At 44.1% G+C, this 23,036-nt stretch overlaps 1 protein-coding gene across 5 annotated transcripts in view; it reads left to right on the top strand.

Annotated features, from left to right (window-relative positions):
- Positions 1 to 23,036, top strand: part of mn1b (meningioma 1b) — a 97,249-nt gene that overhangs the window by 9,625 nt on the left and 64,588 nt on the right. For 2 of the 5 annotated variants that reach the window (XR_010967212.1, XM_068005924.1), the window contains exons 2-3: positions 15,085 to 15,249; positions 18,783 to 18,866. The exons of 1 other annotated variant lie outside the window; for it this stretch is intronic. Coding sequence is in view for 3 of the 4 variants with exons in the window: in XM_068005924.1 (XP_067862025.1) it covers positions 15,085 to 15,110 (26 nt within the window). In the remaining variant the exon portion in view is untranslated. Of the gene's footprint in view, positions 1 to 10,264; positions 10,400 to 15,084; positions 15,250 to 18,782; positions 21,380 to 23,036 lie in introns of those variants that run through there. 2 more of the 5 variants (XM_068005921.1, XM_068005922.1) reach the window with 2 other exon arrangements.

The raw sequence follows: 23,036 nt of genomic DNA, 5'->3' as shown, positions 1-23,036 counted from the left end.
ATCAACTTTATACATAGTTGAAAAATCCGAGGAGCCTTTATGTTACCTGCTATGAAATCGGTGAATTTATTGTATTAAACCTAATCCCAGATTAATGAGAGGGAGAACAATATAAAACAGCTTCCTGCAATTTGCTGTGTTTTCGGAATGATTCGATATAAAAAGACAGTAAGAATGGGTGATTACTTTCCGTGGGCGCTTGGTTCCCGCTGGGTGCAATTGTTTGAATGTAACTGGACTGGGCTGTTTGTCCCGAACCTCTGTGTCCTCAGTAGCCGGGTTAGAGGCCGCCTCTCCCGTGACGCGCTGCGGATTTTATCCCGGTAAGGGAGCACAGGGCTCGGGGCTGGTTCCTATCAGGGCCTTCGCCTTCTCCTTTACCCAAACCGTTGAAGAGTGCTCACTGGGAGCGATAGTCGCTCATTCTGGTTTAAATGTAAGATGTTCGAATGGATTTCACTCCTAAACTAACTCAGCTCCGTCTGTTTAAAGGGATTGTTTGCAATTTGTAACTCTGATTGATCTGAATGTCACTCTCAACATTTCGCCATGTTGTTGGCTGTGTTTGTATGTGTATGTGTATGTATCTATGTGTGTGAGTGTATGTATGTGTATGTGTATGTATCTATGTGTGTGAGTGTATGTATGTGTGCATTTATGTGTGTATCTGTGTGTGAATGTATGTATGTGTGTGAATGTATGTATGTGTCTGTATGTGTGTATGAATGTGTGCATGTATGTGTGTGTATATATGCATGTATGTGTATGAGTGTATGTGTGTATGTATGTGTGTGTATATGTATGTGTGTGAGTGTATGTGTATGTATGTATGTATGTATGTGTGCATGCATGTGTGTATGTGTGTGTGTGTATGTGTATATGTATGTGTGTGAGTGTATGTGTATGAGTGTATGTATGTGTGCATGCATGTGTGTATGTATGTGTATATGTATGTGTGTGAGTGTATGTGTATGTATGTATGTATATATGTGTGAGCGAGAGTGACAGTGCGATCCATGCCCCCAATGTAGACACAAACACGCATACAGACACTTACACACAGATCTCATTCTTAAACATACACAATCTCACTGTCAGTGACACTCCTGCACTCACTCACCCACCCACACAGCTATCTTTAATGGAGATATATTTCACGGTGTGAATTCAAATCCTGGAGTCGGGAATTATTTCAGGATGGTGAAGCTCTCTTTCCGCGTGGGAGCTGAAGTGAACAGAAATTGAAAGTATCATACTCTTTTACTTCTCTTAACTGAATAACCTCACCTTTGTATTTAATCTCCGGTGAATGTTTATTCATTTTCCCTATTAGTTGTGTATTTTAATTTGCTTCAAACTCTAACTCAATGCAATTACAATCTGTACAAACTGCAATGCGATTGTACAATGTACACAACTCAAACAGTTGAGACTGTTTGGGAAAGAATGCAAAAGACTGCGGAGTAGCGATAATGTTTATGGGGAGAGACTACATTGGTGAGACAAACAAGTTGTTTCTGAGCGACACGGGAATGGAATCTTTAAACCCCACTTCACACAATGGTAATCATTAAATAGCGATGGGAATAAGAGTGTTTTCAGCTTCATATTAAATACCTTTTCATCTATTGAACGGTTGCGGTAAAGGAGATCCCAAGAAATGGTCTGTGGGGATATTTGATTTTCTGTACAATAAAGGAGTATTTATCTGCAGAAATTGTTTGCAGTCACCCAGGGCTCGATACAGGGTTTGCTGATCGTTTGTGTCAGTGTGGCTCTCGGTTAGGTTTTCTAATTAATTTGGTTCACACCGACAGAGTCATTTTTAAAACAAAAATGCAAAGCTTATGTAATTAAACTCTGTCAATGTTGATCAATTGATGTTGCAAACGGCTCATAAAAGCTTCGGGTATTTCCATCACTTGTTTACTGCTAACAGAATGGGATCATGAATGACATTTATTAAAACTAAATAGATATGTAGTGGGATCTGCCTGGTGTAGAATGTTTGAGGTGCTATGTTGGTGAATTGATTCCGCTCTCGGGCAAGCTCTTCTATTCTCCCGCTCTCCTGTAATATGCATGTAAAATCAGAAATCAAACTACAGGTGAAAACTTACTTTCTCATTTAGCACAGTAGTATTTCTGTTGAATTTCCAAGTATTATCACTAAGATGCTACTATCAGAAAATATATTTCTGTTGAATTAAAACATTGTAAATATGTACACTTTGGCCTTGAAATTACTTTATGCAAAGATTAGCATCCAAATGCTTTATACATTTTCACGAAATTCCTTTGTTTGCTACTTTATTCGAGGCATTAACCCCTTTAAAATAAATTAAAAGAAATGCTTAACACCTCCATTAAAATACTGCAACGAGGATATCATAGAAGGCATTAAGCATTCATACCCTAATCTTCACACAGCATAAAACAAGATCTGCGTCATGCTATTAGTGCGAATATTTAAAAAAATATATTGCTGTTATCTTTAATTTAATCTAAATCCAGCCGGAAACTCCCTCCTCCCCTCCAGCCCAACGTGATTTGTGTTCCTGTCAGTCAAATGCACATCCCAATCAGACATGGTCAGTGGTAAGTCTGAGAGAACAGAAGAATTAGTAGGAACAGGGAAAGTCTCAACAGGCCCATCCTTGTTTTTTAATAGATCAACCCCACCTACCCACTTTTCACCATATTCCTTAATCCATTTCGTTTCTGGAAATTCATCCAATTGTTTATACTATCTGCTTTGGTGCCCTTCAGTGATAATTAATTCTACAATTTTATTAGTCTATGTGTGAAAAAAGTTTTGTGGGAATTTTCTTCTTACTCCTAACTTCCTCGTTATTTTAACTTTTGTGCATGGTGTTTAGAGTGACCACTTTGCCTGGATCAGTTTCATCAGTTTCCTTTGTAATCGTAAATCATAGAATCATAGAATCTTACAGCAGCATTGTGCCTTTGAAAGAGTTATCCAATTAGTCCCATTCCCCTCACTCTTTCTCCAGATCCCCGCAAATTTTTCCTTTTCAAGTATATACCCAATTCCCTTTTGGAAGTTACGATTGAATCTGCTTCCACCGCCCTTTCAGGCAGCGCAATCCAGATCATAACAACTAGCTGCGTAAAAAAAAAAAATTCTCCTCATCTCCCCTCTGGTTCTTTTGCCAGAACTCTGATTCGATCAGCTCAATGTTTCTTTTACAGTAAGCTGACCTATGCTTGGATTTTTAACAATTTAATTTAGATTCCACCCCTCCTCTCTCTTGAGATGTTTCTTCTCAATGGTTGGTCTAAGTGAGACTGAGAGCTGCAAGTGTGAGGAACTGCTTGGGGTTAAAGGGCAACCCTTGCTCTGCTGGCTAGCGGTGTGATGCCTTCATGCACTGATATCCTGTGCCACCACAGCACCCGATCCTGACACTTCTAATCCTAACTGCACACTGTCAGGTAAAAAGGGATCAAGTTGCTTTGGGGACGGTGGATAGCTGGAGATCGATGATCACAGCCCCTAATACAGCTGACCATCACCTGTAACTAATCCAAAGTCGCACATTTAGCAAAACTAAGGGGGCTCTTTATATTCTATTTTTTTAATCTATAGATTTTTTTCCAAACTTAAAATTGGTGTGGTAAGTTAAATGCTGTCCTCAATGCAAATTAGTGATTCGGGGCTGATAATGACACCTCTGTGAGGACTGTATTTCTGAGCTGGATATCTTGTTCCAGTCTTAGCTGAGGAAGGCTGCAGTGAAGGTGTTAATTACTCCTGCCATAAATAGCTCGCCTATTACAGACCAATTCAATTAGTACTTTATTTGGTATTATTTTGAAACCAAAGCAGGCTTAGTTTGTTTTTAAACAAAACCCTTGTTCAAAAATATAATAATGAAGTGTTTCCACCTGTTATTTTCTGTGCACTGAGAGGTCAGGAATCATGCATGAGTCTAAGAGTTGATGGAGACATAGGGATCGGAGGGGGCTGTCAGGAATTATTTGAAGAATTTAATATGTTGAGATTAAACATGGCTGTAAAAGGCTTCCTGAGGGCTCAATGAGTTCATTCTAGGAGCTAATTGAACTGTACGAACCAGGAAGATCCCAGGTACAACCCCCTCTGCATTGAGGTAGCTGACGAAGTGCTGCAATTTGCCTCAGCACCACTGGGCCAGGGTACTTGCTCCTGACCGCAGTGCAGCAATCCCTGCTGGAAAATGCATGCATATGTGATAAGGAGAAGATCATCTGTGAAACCTTCCCTGTCCCTATCCCTTCAGTCAAATAGCCTGCTGAAACTCACTGCCTAGGTCCACATATGAAGAACAGCCATTTGGGTAAGGTACTGGAAAGTTGTTGATGTCAGGGAATTGTACCCCAGCAAATGTCAGTGCCTTAAGGAGAGGAAGAGAGAAAATTGGAGTGGGGGGAGAATCAGTCATTTATTCCATTGGAAAAAAACAGTGAATTGTGTTCCTGAGAGTGCAGCAAGTGTGATTCACCACTGACACACTCACTTTCAATTACTATTTCAAGATGCTGGTCATTTGTACCCCCCCCTCACCCTGCTCCCCCACCCTGTGGGCAGTGTATGAGTGCAACAGTGAGGATGTCACTGGGTCTCATTTGCTCATTTCCATGGGAAACGGCAGACAAGGGTAAGTGTGACATCATTAATGTGTTTAGGAGTGAGGAATGTCACTTAAAATTCTTCTGCCCTTTAAATGTGCATACTTGTGCCCGTCCATCATGGGGACAGGCAGTACTGCTACAATCGTAGTCAGTCCTGTTGCAGACGCTATCAATCCTCCTGCAAGCATCGTGGGGGGAATTTTCAATTTCTCCGCCTGGGTGGTAATCTGGCGGAGCGGATCACCCGCCCGTTGTAAAACTGGCTCGATTTTCCTCTCCTTGATTTCAATGAAATGAAAATCGGGTGGCCAGATTACTGCCCAGGCAGCAAGTTGAAACACTACCCATGTGAGTCTTGTTAAGGACAAAATGGCCTAGATTTTCTGGTCAACATTATTTTAACACCTGCTGGAACCCATTTATTTTAATTAACTTACTGCTGACGTTAAAATAACAATTATTGGAAAATCTAGGCTTGTCAGTCCCGTCACGGACACAGTCAGTCCTGTTAAAGGCACTGTCAGTCATATTACGGACACTGTCAGCCCTGTTATGGACACTTGTCAGTCTATTTATGAATACAGTCAGTCCTCTTACACACACTGTCAGCCCTGTCACAGACACTTGTCAGTCATATTACAAATACAGTCAATCCTCTTGGAGACACTGTCAGCCCTGTCACAGACACTTGTCAGTCATATTACAAATACAGTCAGTCCTCTTAGAAACACTGTCAGCCTTATCAAAGTCACTTGTCAGTCATATTATGGATACAGTAAGTCCTCTTACAAACACTGTCAGTCCTGTTACAGACACTGTTAGTCCTGTCACAGACTATTTATTTGCTGAATACGACCTAATATACAGGATGTTCTGGTACTTTATTTAACATCTGTATAAGTGATCTTGCTTCACGCTGACACTGTAGTTACAACATAAATACATTCTGAAACTGGACTCAGGGCCAAACCTCACACCTGTACGAAGTGGGGTGAGACTCTGTGGAGAAAGTAGTCTCATTTTGCTTAGCTCTGGAGTTAGCTGTGGGCCTTGATACCCTATTTATACTTCACAAGTTTAGTGTCAGTGCATAGCTGGAACTGCCTCCACTTTCCTGGATCTATGGAAGGAAGCAGGGACTGGGGTCACATTAACTTGTAAACAGAAGCATAGAAAATGAAAATTGCTGGAAAACAAAATTCTGGGTTTCCCAAAGGTTTAGTAGACAACTATACCACCTGTTAGGGTACTGAGCTTTACAGACCAGGAATATCCCAGATTCCATCCCTGGTCTGTACTGAGTTAACTAACCTCAGCCAGAGTGGTGGTATGGGTGTTACCACTGGCCTCAGTTTCTTAGGATAGGGAGGGTTCTCTATCCAATGACTCCTGGTGGAAAGTGTATATGTAGGGAGGTTGGTGGAGGATCGAAATGGGCTTCTTTGTGATACCCACATGGTCAAATAGCCTGCTGACATTGATTGAGTTCAAACATAAAACGATCATTTGGGCAAAGTAGTGGAGGGTGGTTGGCATCTGTAGAACCGTGAGTCACTGCCTTCAGGAAAGGGGGACTCCAGTGAGAGTCAGTGCCTTCAGGAGAGGGAGACTCCAGTGAGAGTCAGTGCCTTCAGGAGAGGGGGACTCCAGTGAGAGTCAGTGCCTTCAGGAGAGGGGGACTCCAGTGAGAGTCAGTGCCTTCAGGAGAGGGGGACCCCAGTGAGAGTCAGTGCCTTCAGGAGAGGGGACTCCAGTGACAGTCAGTGCCTTCAGGAGAGGGGGACCCCAGTGAGAGTCAGTGCCTTCAGGAGAGGGGGACCCCAGTGAGAGTCAGTGCCTTCAGGAGAGGGGGACCCCAGTGAGAGTCAGTGCCTTCAGGAGAGGGGACTCCAGTGACAGTCAGTGCCTTCAGGAGAGGGGGACCCCAGTGAGAGTCAGTGCCTTCAGGAGAGGGGGACCCCAGTGAGAGTCAGTGCCTTCAGGAGAGGGGGACCCCAGTGAGAGTCAGTGCCTTCAGGAGAGGGAGACTCCAGTGAGAGTCAATGCTTTCAGGAGAGGAGAGACCCCAGTGGGAGTCAGTGCCTTCAGGAGGGGGGGACTCCAATGAGAGTCAGTGCCTTCAGGAGAGGAGAGACCCCAGTGAGAGGCAGTGCCTTCAGGAGAGGGGGACTCCAGTGAGAGTCAGTGCCTTCAGGAGAGGAGAGACCCCAGTGAAAGTTAGTTCTTTCAGGAGAGGGAGGCCCCAGTGAGAGTCAGTGCCTTCAGGAGAGGATGGAAAATAATTGGAGTGGATAACAAGGAACTGTCTGAACACAATTATAAGCTGGTGGAGCTTTTAATTTTAACAGATGAAATGCTGCAAATACTTCCAGTGCCTGAGTCTCATAATTCAGTTTAAAAAAAACTCTCCCACTGCAATCAACAGTTCTGTTCATTGTTGTGTGTTGATTGTATCTGTGACTAGCATGTCCAGAATACCCTCACAGTTGTATTTTTATTTTTAAACTGGTAATGAATAACTGCTGAGTATAAATATTAATATTGGATTTGATGGTGCAGTTGCTGCCAACTCTATGAAACTCAGAATATGATATACTGGATAATGATGTGTGCCTGTCCATCTGCCTATATCTGTTGTTCTGTGTCTGTCTTGCTATATTCGTCTATCTATCTGTGTTCTTTATCTGTTTCCATCTGCGACCACTGTATCCATATATTTGCACCTGTGTGTTTGTGTCTGTTTGTCTGTCTGTGTCTAGCTATCTGTGTCGTCTGTTTTCATTTGTCTACATTTGTCCATCTAGGTCTGTCTGCATCTGTGTCCATCTGTGTCTGTGACTGTCTCTGTCTGTCTATTTGTGCCCGTCTCTGTGTCCATCCGTCTTGGTTTGCATATATGTGTCCATCTGCCTGTGATCAACTACCTGTATCTGACTGCCTGTATTTGTCTGTCTTTGTTCATCTGTCTGTGTCTGTCTGTCTATTTGTGTCGATCTATTTGTCTGTCGATGTTTGTTCATCTAACCGTGTCTGTTTATTTATGTCCATTCATCTATGGCTGTCTATCTGTGTCTATCTATCTGACTGTTTTTGTTTGCCTATCTGTGTCTGTCTCTCTGTCCGTCTCTCTGTATCTGACTAACTGTGTCTGTCTGTCTTTCTTTGCCTATCTATGTCTGTCTCTCTGTATCTGTCTAACTGTGTCAGTTTTTGTTTGCCTATCTATGTCTGTCTCTCTGTATCTGTCTAACTGTACCAGTCTGTCTTTGTTTGCCTATCTGTATCTGACTCTCTCTGTCTGTCTGTCTAGCCCAGATTTCCCAATCAGTGTTATCTTAATGTCGGTGTTATCCTGTTTAAAATCTACATCTTGGTGTCTGTATATTTAATGATTTATATCTGTTGGTGTCTGGTGTATTTTATTGGACAGGCTGGTGGATAGAATGATTTTCTTTTTAAGTTTGCTTCCATTAGAGCTGCTTGATGTGACCCTCAATTGTGCGCTCTGTGCCCCATTTGATATTCGCCAACTGGTGTAAAATGCTTTGTGTGTTGCGCTGCTCGCATCAAGCATGTTTCTGGCATCAGCTTCATTGCACCACTTTCCTACTGCCATGTGGGGAGGTGTATGTGATTCTACTGATTCCGCGGAGCTGGACTCACACCAGCACAGCCTGACGGTGACTCCTTCAAGGTGTTTACAAATGTGACATTTCTTGTACAGCTTTGGCCTCCTAAAAGAATTAAAAAGTTTCCTGGGAGCAGGTAACTCTCTTGCCTGTGTAGGGAATAATATGTGGCTTGGTACAGAAATTTTTTTCTTAAAGACGTAGATTCTTAGCAGGCAGCACGTGTTCGGTTTTGCTGCTTTGACAGTAAATGTGTGGGAACAAGGTGTGAATTTAATTTTCTTTTTATTCCCCCCCCCCCCGTCTCCAGAAGGTACTGACTGGTCCTGGGAATGCCGAGTGGGCATTCTTTGTGCGTGAGCCCAGGTAGTAAATGTCAGCAAGATATTTGAATGTGGGGAACATTACAGCCACCTCGATCCTGTCCTCCCCCAATTCTCACACGCAAACATTTTCCAGAGGAATCATCTGATAGTGACCAGCAATAGGAACCCCAGGGCCAATGGGATCAGTTCTAGTGGCCCCACTGCTCACCTGGCTCAGATCTCCGAACTCTGTGCAGACCTAGGAGCCTCTGGTTCATTATCACACTGGACGGTTCAATTACGATGCAGCAATCAGGACATCCTTCACTTGCCTCCCTCTCCACTCTCTTTCACATTCAGTTTTCCTGATTCTGAGTGTGGCACGATCTGTACTTTAGACCCTGATAAATGCTGGACCCTGTAGGAGAGTCACTTCAGTGATGAGTAAGGCTCCTGTTCCACTCCCCATTCTCCCATCAGTTAGCTCCTTATTTGCAGGAAACCACATAAGACATTGGATATCTCCTGTCACCTGGGGGTGCCAGAGTGTCAGTGGAAACTGGGAAATGTTTGTGGAAATCAGAGCATCTCCTCCATTGATAGCTCTGGCTACAAGTAAGGACTGTTGTCTATTTAAAACTACCGATCTGGGGTGTTGTATACTGATCCCAAATTGGGATGGCTGGTCCCAGCCTTTGTTGAATTGGGTGAGATCAGGAACCTAGTCCTGCAGTTAGAAAAGAAGTGGGAGGAGAGAAAGTAAACACACAGCCAGGTACCCGACATCAGGGGGCTTACCACAGCAAACCAACTGTGAACCCATCCCACAGAACTGAAAGTGGTGCAGGATATGGGAATAGGGTTGCCGACACTCCAGGATTGTCCTGGAGTTTCCAGGAATTAAAGATTCATCTCTTGGACACTGCTGCAAGCAATCCAGGAGAAAAATCATAATGGTAGTAAAATAAATGTTTTATTTTTCATTTTCTTTGAACACTTTTGATTATTAGTTATAAAAACATTGGAGATCGGGAAAAAAGGCTGTTTGACTGGGCGGGGCAGTTGGAGGTGGGAGGCCACGTGATGAAACCTCCAGGAATACCTCCAACCAGAGTCGGCAACCCTATATTGGAATGGGCATTGGGAGTCAAATAGTAATTTTAAAATGGGGACGACAAAGAGGGAAACAAAGCCACTTGAACTGTGTGATGATTATAAACTTATAGAATTGGAAAATGCATAGAGCGAAGATCCTGTCTTTGTTGTGAGTGCTTTGTGGTGATTGCATTTGTACAGAGGAAGAAATGGCTGCTGCAGTCTCTTAAACAGCTAAATTCCATCAAGCAAGTTGGTGATTTGAGGTATTGTGTGATTTGAAGGGGGGAAAGAAAGGACTTTTTTTCCCCCTTTTCCTGCCACAATTGACCCTGGGTTATATCTTCCCATTCAGCTTCAGCTTGCCTGAGATGGGAAAGGAAGGGTAGGGAGGGCAGGGCCTCTTTCAGGGGCAGCCAAGTAGAAAGACCAGTTTCTGTAGGCTGTTGGTATCCAATCAGCTCAGAGCATGCAGCTGGAACAACCGGTTTATTTGTTAAAGAATAAAAAAAAACTCAACCCAGCTAAAACGAAAGGCCCAATTCTTGACTCTTTGATTGTTTAAGTACGTGGTATATTTTCATTTTGTTTCCATTCAAGGCAATAGCTCGGAAAGTGAATGGATTGCACGTATTCTGAGAGAGCGGGCAGAGAGAGAGAGAGAGAGACAGATCAGGGTCTCATGCTTGGCTAGCCATTGAGAGCGGTCGTCTTCAGACTGGGCTCATGCTGTGTTCGGTGGATGGAACTCGGGCAGTCGTGCAGCAGTTGCTCGCAGTTTGTCAGCACGCTCCAGTGGGTGAAACGGACAAGCCCGGAGGCTGCGGCAGATATTCAAACTCTGTCCTGTCACTTGAAATCTCCCAGTTGTGCTTAACTACAGTGTACATCTGATTCTCAGGAGTGACCCTCGGCAGATTGCAATTTCAAATAACTTTCCAGCACAGAAGGAAAGGAAACAAAAAAAACCCCACACAATATCACACAGTAAAACAAAGCGTGCCTCCCTGTAGTAAAGCCACTACTTGTGGTTTATGTTGGAATGGTTCCTGGTTGTGTTTTAAATCCTTGGAGTTTGGTGCTTGTTTTAAAGTCTGTATCCTTATGAAACTGTATGGAAGCAGTCAAGGCGTATTTTAAAGTAAGAGGCAAACGCATCTTTGTTTTTATGGAAAAAAGATAGAGTGTGAGGCATTAAGTTTAGATGCGCTGTTGGATGCCAGCCAATAAAGGGACCAAATCCTACATGCTCAATTTCACCGATTGTAACCACCTGATAAGTGAAGATTCTAATGAAACGAATTGAAATATAAAATTGAATAATGTATTGTTGCTCGGCACTTACTCAATTTAATTATTTTGATGTAGGGCGGGGGCTGGGAATTAGATTTCACACTTGACTGTTTTTGCAGCACAGGAATATGTGCATCCAGCATTTAAAAGGCCCATTTATTTTTCCTCTTTGTTGTATGTGACTCCCCCTCCCCCTTACTTTTCCTAGTTTGGAGAAGGGTAACCGGAATTTTTTTGTGATTTGAACTCGTGCAGCCTGGATTTTTTTTGGTGAAAATTTTCTTTCCCTGTTTGCTCCCTTCGCCCCCGAAAGGTACTAACTCTCCTTGTGGTGTGGTTTTGCAGGCGTCAGCTGTCCGCCATTATTTCACCCAAGTGGCCAATCTTGGGTGAAGCCTAGACAATAACAAAAACAACAACCTGCATTTGTATAGCGCCTCTAATGTAGTAAAACGTCCCAAGGCGCTTCACAGGAGCGATTATCAAACAAAATTTGATACCGAGCCACATAAGGCAATATAAATCACACATCATGCTGACTTGGAAATATATCGTCGTTCCTTCGTTGTCGCTGGGTCAAAATCCTGGAACTCCCTACCTAACAGCACTGTGGGAGAACTTTCACCACACGGACTGCAGTGGTTCAAGAAGGCGGCTCACCACCACCTTCTCAAGGGCAATTAGGGATGGGCAATAAATGCTGGCCTCGCCAGCGATGCCCACATCCCATGAACAAATAATAAAAATGGCTTGGTTTTAAGGAGTGTCTTAAAGGAGGAGAGAGAGGCACAGAGGTTTTGGGAGGAAATTCCAGAGCTTAGGACCTAGGCAGCTGAAACCAATGGTGGAGCGAAGAAAATCAGGGATGTGCAAGAGGTCAGAATTAGAGGAGCACAGAGATCTCGGAGGGTTACAGGGATTGAGGAGGTTACAGAGATAGGGAGGGGCGAGGCCGTGGAGAGATTGGAAAACAAGGATGAGAGCTTTAAAATTTTTAAGACAGTGAGTATCAGCTAGGTATTCGGCTGTGGATTCAGGGTCAGCCACTAGAGAGCTGCCCAGTTTGGAGTTTTTTGTGCACTGTGTTTTTGCAAACACTTCCATAGCTGCTGGTATTTTTCCTTAAAAGTGCCCTGGAGAATCGATTTTTAAGATCCTTGTTTTCAAATTCCTCCATGATATCTCCTCACCCTACCTCAGTGATCTTCTCCAGCCAGATGTCCCAGCACCAGCCCTCTGCTCCGACATTGCCTTACTCTTTGTAACTTGCTCCCTTTCTTGCACCACTGGATGCTTGTTCAGTGACCTCATTCCTCACCAGTGGCACATTCTCTGTTCTTTTTGTTAATAAATGATACCATAACCTATATTTGCATGAAATTCATTGGAAAATATCATTCATCGTGTATGGTCATTCTTACCCAAAAATAGCAGCTGTGTGGCTCTTCTGGGTTTTGTCTCTCCCCCAAAATGGGGAGTTTCCTGCCATTAAAGAAATTTAACATGAAAGAAATATGTTTATTCTGTTCCTGGAGCTGGTATGTGTACAATATGATCAGTACATGTCTACGTTGCAATGGATGTGCGTGTACAGTATGATTTATGTGTGCACATCACTATGTATATGCACGTACAGTATGATCTGTACATACGCACATTGCTATGTATATATGCATACAGTATGATCTGTATGTGTGTATATTGCTGCGTGTCCACATACACTACAATCTGTGTGTGCACAGTGCCATGTATGTGCACATAGAGTATGATCTCTTTGCACAATGCCATGCATGAGCACATAGAGTCTGATCTGTGTGTCCAGTGCCATGCATGTGTGCATACAGTACAATCTGTATGTGTAGAGTGCCCTTTATGTGTGCATACAGTATGATCTGTGTGTGTACAGTGCCCTGTATGTGTACATACAGTACAACTTGTGTACAGTGCCATATATGTGCATACCGTATGATCTGTGTGTGTACAGTGCCATGTATGTGTGCATACAGTATGATCTGTGTGCACATAGAGTGCAATCTGTGCCCATGCACAGCCTTGTGTATATACAGAATGATCAAGTAAGATGTTTGTGTTGTGCAGACAGTAGGGTTCATACATGCGCAGACAAGCAGCAGTTGGTTGTTTTCGAATGGAGCTAGAGTTTCACTCCATTGTTCCGATTTTAAATAATTTTAAGAACAGTTTAAACTGTTCTTGTTTGTCACTTTCTCAGGAGTGCCGCAGTATTACTGACGGGAGTCCGTGTTCAATGCCACTGATGCCATCGTGCTTTACGTTTGTACTTGCCAGTCTGTTCATTCAGTACGCCTGCTGGTGTCCTTGTAGTTGCACTGCAGATTTCTTGCCGCAGAATCTGACGTTTTATTAGTAATGACGCTGCTTCTTTTTCTCAACTAAAGTACTTTTCAATCACAAATGCAGATAGATTCAAAAAAAGGTTTCTGTGTGTGCGTGGTTTGAGGGTACTGGGGATGAGGGTACTAGGGGTGAGGGTACTGGGGATGAGGGTACTGGGGTGAGGATACTAGGGATGAGGGTACTGGGTACGAGGTTACTGGGGTGATGGTACTAGGGATGACGGTACTAGGAATGAGGGTACTGGGGATGAGGGTACTAAGGATGAGGGTACTAGGGATGAGCTACTAGGGATGAGGGTACTAGGGGTGAGGGTACTGGGGATGAGGGTACCAGGAATGAGGGTACTGGGGATGAAGGTACTAGGGGTGAAAGTACTAGGGATGAGGGTACTGGGGTGAGGGTACTAGAGGTGAAGGTACTAGTGGTGAGGGTACTAGGGATGAGGGTACTGGGGGTGATGGTACTAGGGGTGGGGTATTGGGGATGAGGGCACTAGGGATGAGGGTACTAGGGGTGATGGTACTAGGGGTGATGGTACTAGGGGTGGGGGTACCAGGGGTGAGGGTACCAGGGGTGAGGGTACTAGTGGTGAGGGTACTAGGGATGAGGGTACTGGGGCGAGGGTACTAGGGGTGAAGGTGCTAGTGGTGAGGGTACTAGGGTGATAGTACTAGGGGTGAGGATACTAGGGGGAGGGTACTAGGGATGAGGATACTAGGGGGAGGGTACTAGGGATGAGGATACTAGGGGGAGGGTACTAGGGATGAGGATACTAGGGGGAGGGTACTAGGGATGAGGGTACTGGGGGTGAGGGTACTAGGGGTGTGGGTACTAGGGGTGAAGGTACTAGGGGTGAGGGTACTAGGGGTGAGGGTACTGGGGTGAGGGTACTAGGGGTGAGGGTACTAGGGTGATGGTACTAGGGGTGAGGGTACTAGGGGTGAGGGTACTAGGGGTGAAGGTACTAGGGGTGAGGGTACTGGGGTGAGGGTACTAGGGGTGAGGGTACTAGGGTGATGGTACTAGGGGTGAGGGTACTAGGGGTGAGGGTACTAGGGGTGAGGGTACTCGGGGTGAGCAGTGGCACAGCTTGTTCAGGTACATGTCCTGGAGTGGTGGAAACATGGGCCCTGGTTTGGCTGGGTTGATATGGAGGTGAGGGGTAGAGAAGGAGAAGAAATGAAAATTTAAGGATGAGGTCAAATTGTGTTGCTTATATACAACCCCTAGAAGACATTTATATATTTCTAGGTTAAATTCCTGGACTGTGTTGAGTTGGCTGATCTCACCTGGCATGCTGGGGTGCTACAACTTGGCCCAGAACCTCTGGGCTCTGGGATGTCAACAAGTAAGCTGATTGCTGTTCAGTGACCTCCCTCTGAAAAGTGTGTAAGTGTGCACGTTGGGTGAGGCCAAGATCAGGTTTGGCCATGATGCCCCTAGTGGTAGAATAGCATGCTGATAGTCATTGTCCAGGCTCACACACAATGAACGGCTACTTGAGTGAGGTTCTTCATGGTGGGTAACCCTCACGGGACCTCAGCCCAGGAAAATTCAGCAACTCCAGGAGATGAGGGGAGGAAATTGGTGCAAGAGAGATTTGATACACTCACGTTGTAGTTGTTAAAGGCTCGCGATTTAATCGTGAGTGGTCTTGTAATGGAATGCGCTACTTTTTTGGGGGGGAGGAGGGGGGGATGGAGGAGTATAGCTCTGATGACACGTCTGACCGCCCTCTTTATTTTTTTTAGATGCCGTTCTCCACGAGGACAGCTGACACAATGTTGCGATAAAGCAAACGTGTTACTTGTAGTCTGTAGCTGGGCAGTTGGCGTGCGCATGGGCTGAAAAAAAACGTAAAGCTGTTCGAGGTGTTCAGCGTGACATCGGCGCGCGAGCGCGCGAAAAAAAGCACGGTGCGTATTTCTAACCAGGATGTGTTGTGCTGATATCAGTAGAGCTGAATGTTGATTAGCCATTTAATTGTGCAGCAGATTACGTTGAGTATTAGGTTGAAATACCATACAGTACAACTCAGAGATACACGCACTTTGCTGGAACAGCCACCATTTTGTGTAACAGGACCCAGTTTTCCTCGTAAACATTTACAATAACCTATAATAATGTACTATCTTCTAGGGTAGGGGGTTACTTTTTGTTGGGGTCACAATCCTGATCAACATCTTGCTCAGGATCCACTCTCGAGAATGCTTCAAATGTTGCACAATTGATAACAGGACGTGAGTCTTAGCCTGTCTTTCCCTCACTCGGTAGTTCCTGATCTCAGTCATGGCACTGCAGACAATTGGCAAGTGGAGGCCATTCACTCCCACCTCCCAAGAATAGGATAAAACTACAGCATCGATATTTCTATAAAATAGTTCTATTTTAAAAGGGTCCTTTCACTTGCTCTATGGAAGCTGGGATGACCCTGCCTCCTGATACCATCCACTTACTTTGTTTTGCTGGAGGACAAGAATGGGGAATAGCACCGCAGTCCAGTTTGCAGTTGGGTAGGTCGTGAATGGAGGCCCAAAGGCCCAGGGAGCAGCAAGCCAGCCGAGGGCCACAGTTGAAGGTAGAGTTGCCAACTCTGATTGGACGCGTTCCAGGAGGATACATCACATGACCTCCAACTGCCCACCCCCACGCTCCAGCCATTGGTTACCCGACGTGTCCATTCACACAGCACACTGCCATCCCACGCCAATTGGAAAGCAAACAGACTCTTTGTTAGCCGATTGGATAATTCTTGACTGTCAATCAAACAGCCTTTCTTCCTGTCTCTGATATTTTTTTATGTCCCTATGATGTTTCTTTTCCGGTTTGCTCGCAGTAGTGTCTAGGAAATTAGTCTTGAATTCCTGGAGACTCCAGGACAATCCAGGAGGGTTGGCACCGAGATGAAGGGGCAGTGGCCTGCATATGGCTCCCGTGCCATGTTAGGAGTCCCACTGTTCTAAAGTTTACTGTGGTGTACATATGTTGTTATTTTGATACATTTGAACATTTACTGAACTTAAAAAAATAGATTTCCATCATTAATGTGTTCCATTGGGATGCTTCCGTACTCGTATTCTTGCGGGGAGCATGGGTCAGTGATAGAGCCACAACATTGTAACTCTGAGTCCTCAAGACACATTCCCTCTGAGTGCAACTTTTCGCTGGGAATGTGGGATCACCGAATCACCCTTTGTATACAGTCCCTTCAGAGTTATAGGTGCATTAGTGTAACAGACACCCTTGCAGTCCCAAGATGTTCTGATACTTGAGGTTCTGATGTGATCAGTCAGGCGCATAGATAAATGGGAGATGCGAACTCCTTTTGTCAGTCAGTGGTCACAATTCCTGCTACTACACACCTCCTCAAATTCATGAGTTGACCTATTAGTAAAGCAGCTGAGCCTGAGCTGAATCCTGTCGTAATCTGTCTAACTCATAATCTCACACTGGTGTTAAATATAAAGCCTCAAAGCTATTTTGATATTTTATTCCTTGTTTTGTATCTCCTGGATCGTGCAGTTTGGATCCCAGTTTTGGTGGGCAGGTTGACATCTTTTTAAAGAAATTAACTGTGTAATTCCCCTCACCATCTCAAACCTCTGCACGCAGTGGAGCTGGGGACAGGGAGTGGGATTATATTTTTTGACAGAAGAATTACATTTTTTCAGATTGGTTTAAGTTGATGCAAAGGTGAAAGATGTGGTTGATTAAAGGAGGTGGTATCTCTTTCTTCTGGCCTTAAGTAGACTAGAGAATAATTCTTGTCAATTTTGCCTCAGCATTTCCAGTTAAAAAACGTTGCCGACACTCTTTGTAAAATTGGGCTTGTCTCACAATGAGTAATGTTAGTGGAGTTCTAAATAAAGATGGCGTTGAGCTTTATCATTTCATCTGGAGAGCTGCACCTTATTAAATTCCAAAATGTTCTTCCCTCCTCTCCTGTAAGCACTGACTGTTGCTGGGTACTGTTCCACAGGCAATGGTAGGCCTTGGGTACTTTGCTCAAGTGCCATTTTTCATGTATGGGCACGGTGCATCGATAGACTATACTACCACCAGGCATCACAACCAAACCCAATCCTGCCATCGTCCGACATGCACGCGTGTTCAGGAGTGGGAACTCTGGCAGATTTTTCACCCTCCTTAGCTCAGGGGTGCTTATACCAATTGCAGCACCTCCATTGCTGCACCAGCTGATATCCACTAACTCAGCAAAGACCAGGGATCAAAGCTCTGCACCCTTCGCATGTGGAATTTCCTGAGAATTGAAGTGAATGAAAATCTATTCTCTGCAATCTTGCGTTCACAAGAAGAGAAGCAGAATAAAATGATCGTACTAAAGTATAAAAAAAATCAAATAATTTGCAGTGTGTGACCTTTTACAGATAGAAAATCTGTAAGAAAATTGGGCGGAATGTAAACCGGGCTGGCGATTTGCTGTCACCTGTTCTGCACTACCGCCCAAGTCCGATTTCACCCCCATGGTGTCTTTTTGAGTATTGTGTAATTGTGCTGTGTGGTATGAAAAGGACAACTGAGCAAATAACATTGGATTTGACTTGCCCTGTTAAGAAGGCAAGACCGTGCACCTTTAACAGAGCAAATCCTTTGATGTCGTCACTTTAATCTTTTTGGCCAAAATTAATTATTTAAAAAAACAGACCTCTTGCTGCTTGTTTCTTCATGTCAGGATGATTTACCTCATGTGAAGGAAAGCAACAAATGTTAAACTCTCACCTTTTGCTGAAGAGAATTCTAAAATGTATCCCTTGTGTGAGACTTGTCCCATATGTGCTGAGAGTGAGACCCCTCCTCAAGGGGGAATTCTGCAATGGCCAAGGGTTCCAGAGTTGCAAGAGGAATGGACCCAATTGGGCAGGGACAGGAAACCAACATCAGGGTGACAGCAGCAGAATGACGACCTACTGCTTTAAGTAAAAATGTTACAACTTCAATTTCAGAGAACTAAATATAAGTCTCATCACAGAGAAATACTAAAGGGAGGATTCTCAAAATTAGTTCAATCTGATCTGTTTGGTCACCTTTAAATATAATTGATGGGTCGTTCACTTAAAGTAAATCCACTTCCTCCATCTAAAGTATTCACAACTAACACGTGATTCCTTACTCAAATTATAATTCTCAAAGTTTCAAAATCCTGAGTGTAATTTCTTGGTCTGAGTTTAGTTGTTCCATTGATGAGGTCACATTCTGCTGTTCAACTCATGACATCGTCGAGTGGAACAGTTCATGTGAAAAGGAGGGGGTGTCCACTGCAAGTGGTTGAACCCTGCGGTTTTATGGAGGAGCGTTGACAGGGGCTGCTATTGGATCAAGGATTTGCTTTAGGTCAAGAAAAAAAAATCAGATTGTTTTGAAAAAGAGAAAGCGAAATGATCCTTAATCCAGAAAACTAAAACTTATTCTGTTTATTAACCCTTTCCAGCCCACGAGCTTTCCCAGAACAAGGCTTCATCAGTCCAGACTGGCAGCCATTTGCAGTGCCTGTCGGTCCACTGCACAGACGACCTTACTGACTCTAAAGGCCGGAGCCCCATGCAAACTTGGAGATCTTTGCATTCGGACATCTCTAATCGATTTGGGACATTCGTGGCTGCTTTGACCTGAACAGAGATGAATTTTCTTTTGATTTCTCTTTATTTTGTTGTTTTCCTCCTCTCGGCTGCTGCATTGCGACAGGCAGACAGACAGACAGACCATCAAAACAAATAAAAGTTATAGTCATGAAAGGATCCAGACCTCCTGCTGGCACTTTGGTCCAGTACCTGCGACGCTGGCTGGTGGCCTGGAAAGGGTTAATTCTGAGCCTGCGCCTCCCTGGTTTCTGCCACAGTCGCTTGCCTGATACCAGGTCCGTTGGATTGCTCAAAAAAGCTGCAGTGACCGATCCTAAGCTGAGCTGAACAGACTATTTGCTATTGGAATTGTACGACGCTCTCCTCACTGGATTCCTTGCACTTATACCTGATTCCACCCCCCCGCCCACGTACCCCAGGCACGGGCTTCCCAGGCAACAACCTCGGAGTCAAAAACAAGGCATTGTTGGCAATATTTTTTTTCAATCCTGTTCACCAGGAATCCAAAGTCTATTATGTGTAAATCTCAATAAACACTGGCTCAAGTGGGGTTGTCACCTTGACCAAAAACGAGCAGGGAACAGGAGAGAAGCAGGTTAAGGGGTGGGATTGTGGCTTGAGTTCTGATGCTTTTCTTTGCCGATGTGACAATTTGTTGATAACCTCAGTTACTAATGGCTCCACGTCACGGGACACAGAAGCAAACGTGGGTTAATAGAAACTCAAGAGTTTTGAATTCCGGACAAACAAAATGGACAGATGGCAGCCTTAGGTTCGAAGCAATCTATTCCACCAAGCTATATACAGCTGTAGAGGTCCTGGATCAATCAGAGCTCGTTATGTTTGAATTTCTGCAATAAAAAATGTATTAAAAGAAAACACAGAAAAAAAAAATCACTTGCTTCCCATAACCTATGAATCGCTGTGTTGTTTTTAAAACCATGTTTCTTTCACTTGGAAAATGTTTAAAATGCAGGGCTGGGTTAGGTGATGAAGTTTACAAAGTACAGCAGGAATGAACAATAAGGGTGGGATTTTCCCCAAGGTGGATTCAGTTTTCCCTGGCCTGTGCAATATAATTTGCAACCAACCCCCTCCCCCTCCCACCCCTGAGGCACCATCACATGTAAAGAGTTGGGGGAACATCAAGGGCAATTCCAGTATTGGGAGTATGGAAGGGGCCATAACCCATGCCAAAAAACAAATTAGGGCAACACATCCCTCTTATCCTTCCCTTAAGCTATGCCTTCTCCACGCTCCTTCACATCTTCTCAAATTAGCGAGTGTCTTTTTTCCTGTGTGCGTCCCGCCCCGCTCTGATTTTTCTCTGACCTCAGTGGGCTAAATGCATGCATAGATAAGCCCAGTTACACCTCGATATAGCTTTGTCCCAATGCCTTGTCTGTGACCAGCAATCTATCACTTCATTTTTTAAATTCTGGGTGGGCATTCTTGAAGACAGCAGAACGGCACAGTGCTCGCTGTCACTCCGGCCAAGTAACATGGGGAAACTAAAAATTCAGAAAGAATTATTGAGCATTCACCTGAGAGGCAGATGGTTCCCATTTCGCTCTTCCATGAATTTGTGAGAGGCCTCCTAAAGTGACACATATACACACAAGTCCAATTCGCATGATGTAACATCACGGCAATAATGGGCGTGATACTATAATCTGACATTTGTGCTTGCGGACCTGTGCTCAGGATTTGCTGTGTTTCCTCCCTCCCTCCGTTTGCACAGGGGCATTACATGGGAGTCTGAGCTGCTTCAGAATTTATGGGAACTGAGTTTTTCTTTTGAATCTCGCGTTTAAGGTGTGAAGCCAGGGGCTTGATTCTGTTCAAGGTTTGGCCACCTCGTGTTGGTGCATCACTGTGAAAGGGAACTAACAATTGGCTGAGTGTAGACTGGAGTCCATCCCTTGGTTGAGCGTGTGTGTATTTCAATCTTCCACTGTAATTCTGTCTACAGTTGCACCGGCCAATAATACATTTCCAGGTAAAAACAAGAGCGGAGAATCCACAAGGTGGATTATCAGGGTGTGTTGAAATTATGAAGATAACTGGTAAACGCTTCACCTAGTGTACTGATTGGGAGGGTCCAAGGTCCCATCTCTGGCTTGTCCTGAATTAGATGAGCTTAGCTGCAGGCAATAGGGGGGATGCTAAAATTGGCCTCAGTGCCCTTGAAGTGTGAGCAGGCAAAATCAGCCAGAGTTCCTGCTCCTGATTCCCTGCTGGAATATGTATACCAGTGTGCATGCATTGGATATGGACAAGATTAAGCTTGGCTGTGATGTTCCCCTTCATGGTCTGCTGACGTTTACTGGCTAGGTTCGTGTACGAAGACTGGCCACTAGAGCAAGGTATTGGAGGGCTGCTGGATGGAACAGAATAAAGTGGACAAAGACTCAGCTATCTGATCCTCATGCCATGCTTCTTGTGTTGCACATGTAATTGAAAGTGCTTTGCACAGTGGAAGCATTGGGCGGGGGGTGGGGGAGGGGGGGTCCTGGTTATCTGGTTCCAGTAGGTCATTCCTCCATGGGTGGACTATTAGCATCATGTTTTGTGTTATGTTATACTCATTCCCAAGGCTATGGTCCAGCAGTCCTCTCCGTCATTACATTGATCTTGGTGCAATGGAACCACCTGGTGCAAACTGAGGGTTAAGTACCTAGATTCTGCTTTTATCTGTTAGAGAAGTTGGGGTTGCACAGTGGATTATTTCTCCCACGGGTCGTCACTAGACCTAATCCATATCACTCCAAAAAAATGAGGTGATAAATGGGATGAAGAGCGAGCTGATACTCTGGTGAGTGGTTTTCAGTTACCGATTATGCCTGCATCTGGTGCCCCTGTCAGAAATTATATTGTTAGTGATTGATTGTTTATCAACAAAAAGTTTTAGAAAATAGTTTGATCTTTTGGAACCCCTGAGTTGGTTTATATGGACTGAACAATGCAAATAACCCACAATGGGAGAGATTTTTATGGATTACATAAAAACAATCCTGGTGCTCAGACTACGTAACCCACTTAGCTTTCGCGGTAAATGGCTCCATTTCTGGTAGTTTCTTTCCCCGGTTTTCCGTTTCACCTGTAGCTTTTGAATTTTTAAGTTCATAATTTCCATTCCTGCTCAAACAATTTGAACTGTCCATCTTAAGTTCATTCCTTGATACCTCCTTGTCGCAATATTGCCATCTTTGAAAAGCTATAGCAAACTTGGGTGGGGCGGGGGTTAGGTGGGATGAAGGAAATAAATCAATTAAACTCTTAAGATATTAAGAAGTCCAACCCAACTGTTGGCTTTCTTTCCATCTTCTATTTTGAAATGGGTGAAGCCATGCACACTTAATCCTATTGTTTTCTGAATTATTTTCGACACTTTGTTTTAAATGGATGAATTTATCACTGTTAAAACATTGAATGGACTAAAAGTTCCCAACAGCCAGTCTGGGAGGTTGTTTATTTTAATTGCTACAGTGCACAGCTCTGCCTCTACACAATGTTTTGGTCTCACTGTTCTCAGGAATATCCTTTGATTCTTAAACCTGTTTTGAAGCATTGTGCAATGAGCCTTTATATTGGAGGTGACTTTACACTGAGATACTTCACCTGCTTTAAGGAAATACCGACCAGACAAGCAATAAAATAAACCATGCGCAGAATGTTTCCTTTATGCCTCTGGACGGGCAAAATGGATGGTAGTTTAGCCAGGGTGTTGCTGAAGAAATCTGCAGTACCATAGGCTGCTTTGAAAGAGTCAGCTAACCACTGTGTTTCCAAGAGGACTCTGTAACATTCTGAATATCTGGTCAAAAATTGATGAAAAACTCCTGAATCTGGGGCAAGATTTCCTCTGGCCACGATATATTAGTAACATAGTGAATGCAGCGGGGACATTTCTTATTGCCATTTCCAGCAAAATAATAAATGTTTTCCTGTGAAATGCCATCCTAATTTCGTTGGAAATTGTGAACAGAGGAAATCTCCCCATTGCGTTTACCAAGGTGGCTAATACATAGCAACAAGCGTCACTGATCCCTTCTGGTTGTTCCATGGAGCTTACACTCACCCCACACTTCCAAGTAACAGTC

Source organism: Heptranchias perlo, chromosome 25, assembly GCF_035084215.1.
Source record: "Heptranchias perlo isolate sHepPer1 chromosome 25, sHepPer1.hap1, whole genome shotgun sequence".
Lineage (NCBI taxonomy): Eukaryota > Metazoa > Chordata > Chondrichthyes > Hexanchiformes > Hexanchidae > Heptranchias > Heptranchias perlo.
The sequence above is the reverse complement of the archived record's forward strand: the minus strand, read 5'-3'. Positions and strand labels throughout refer to the sequence as shown.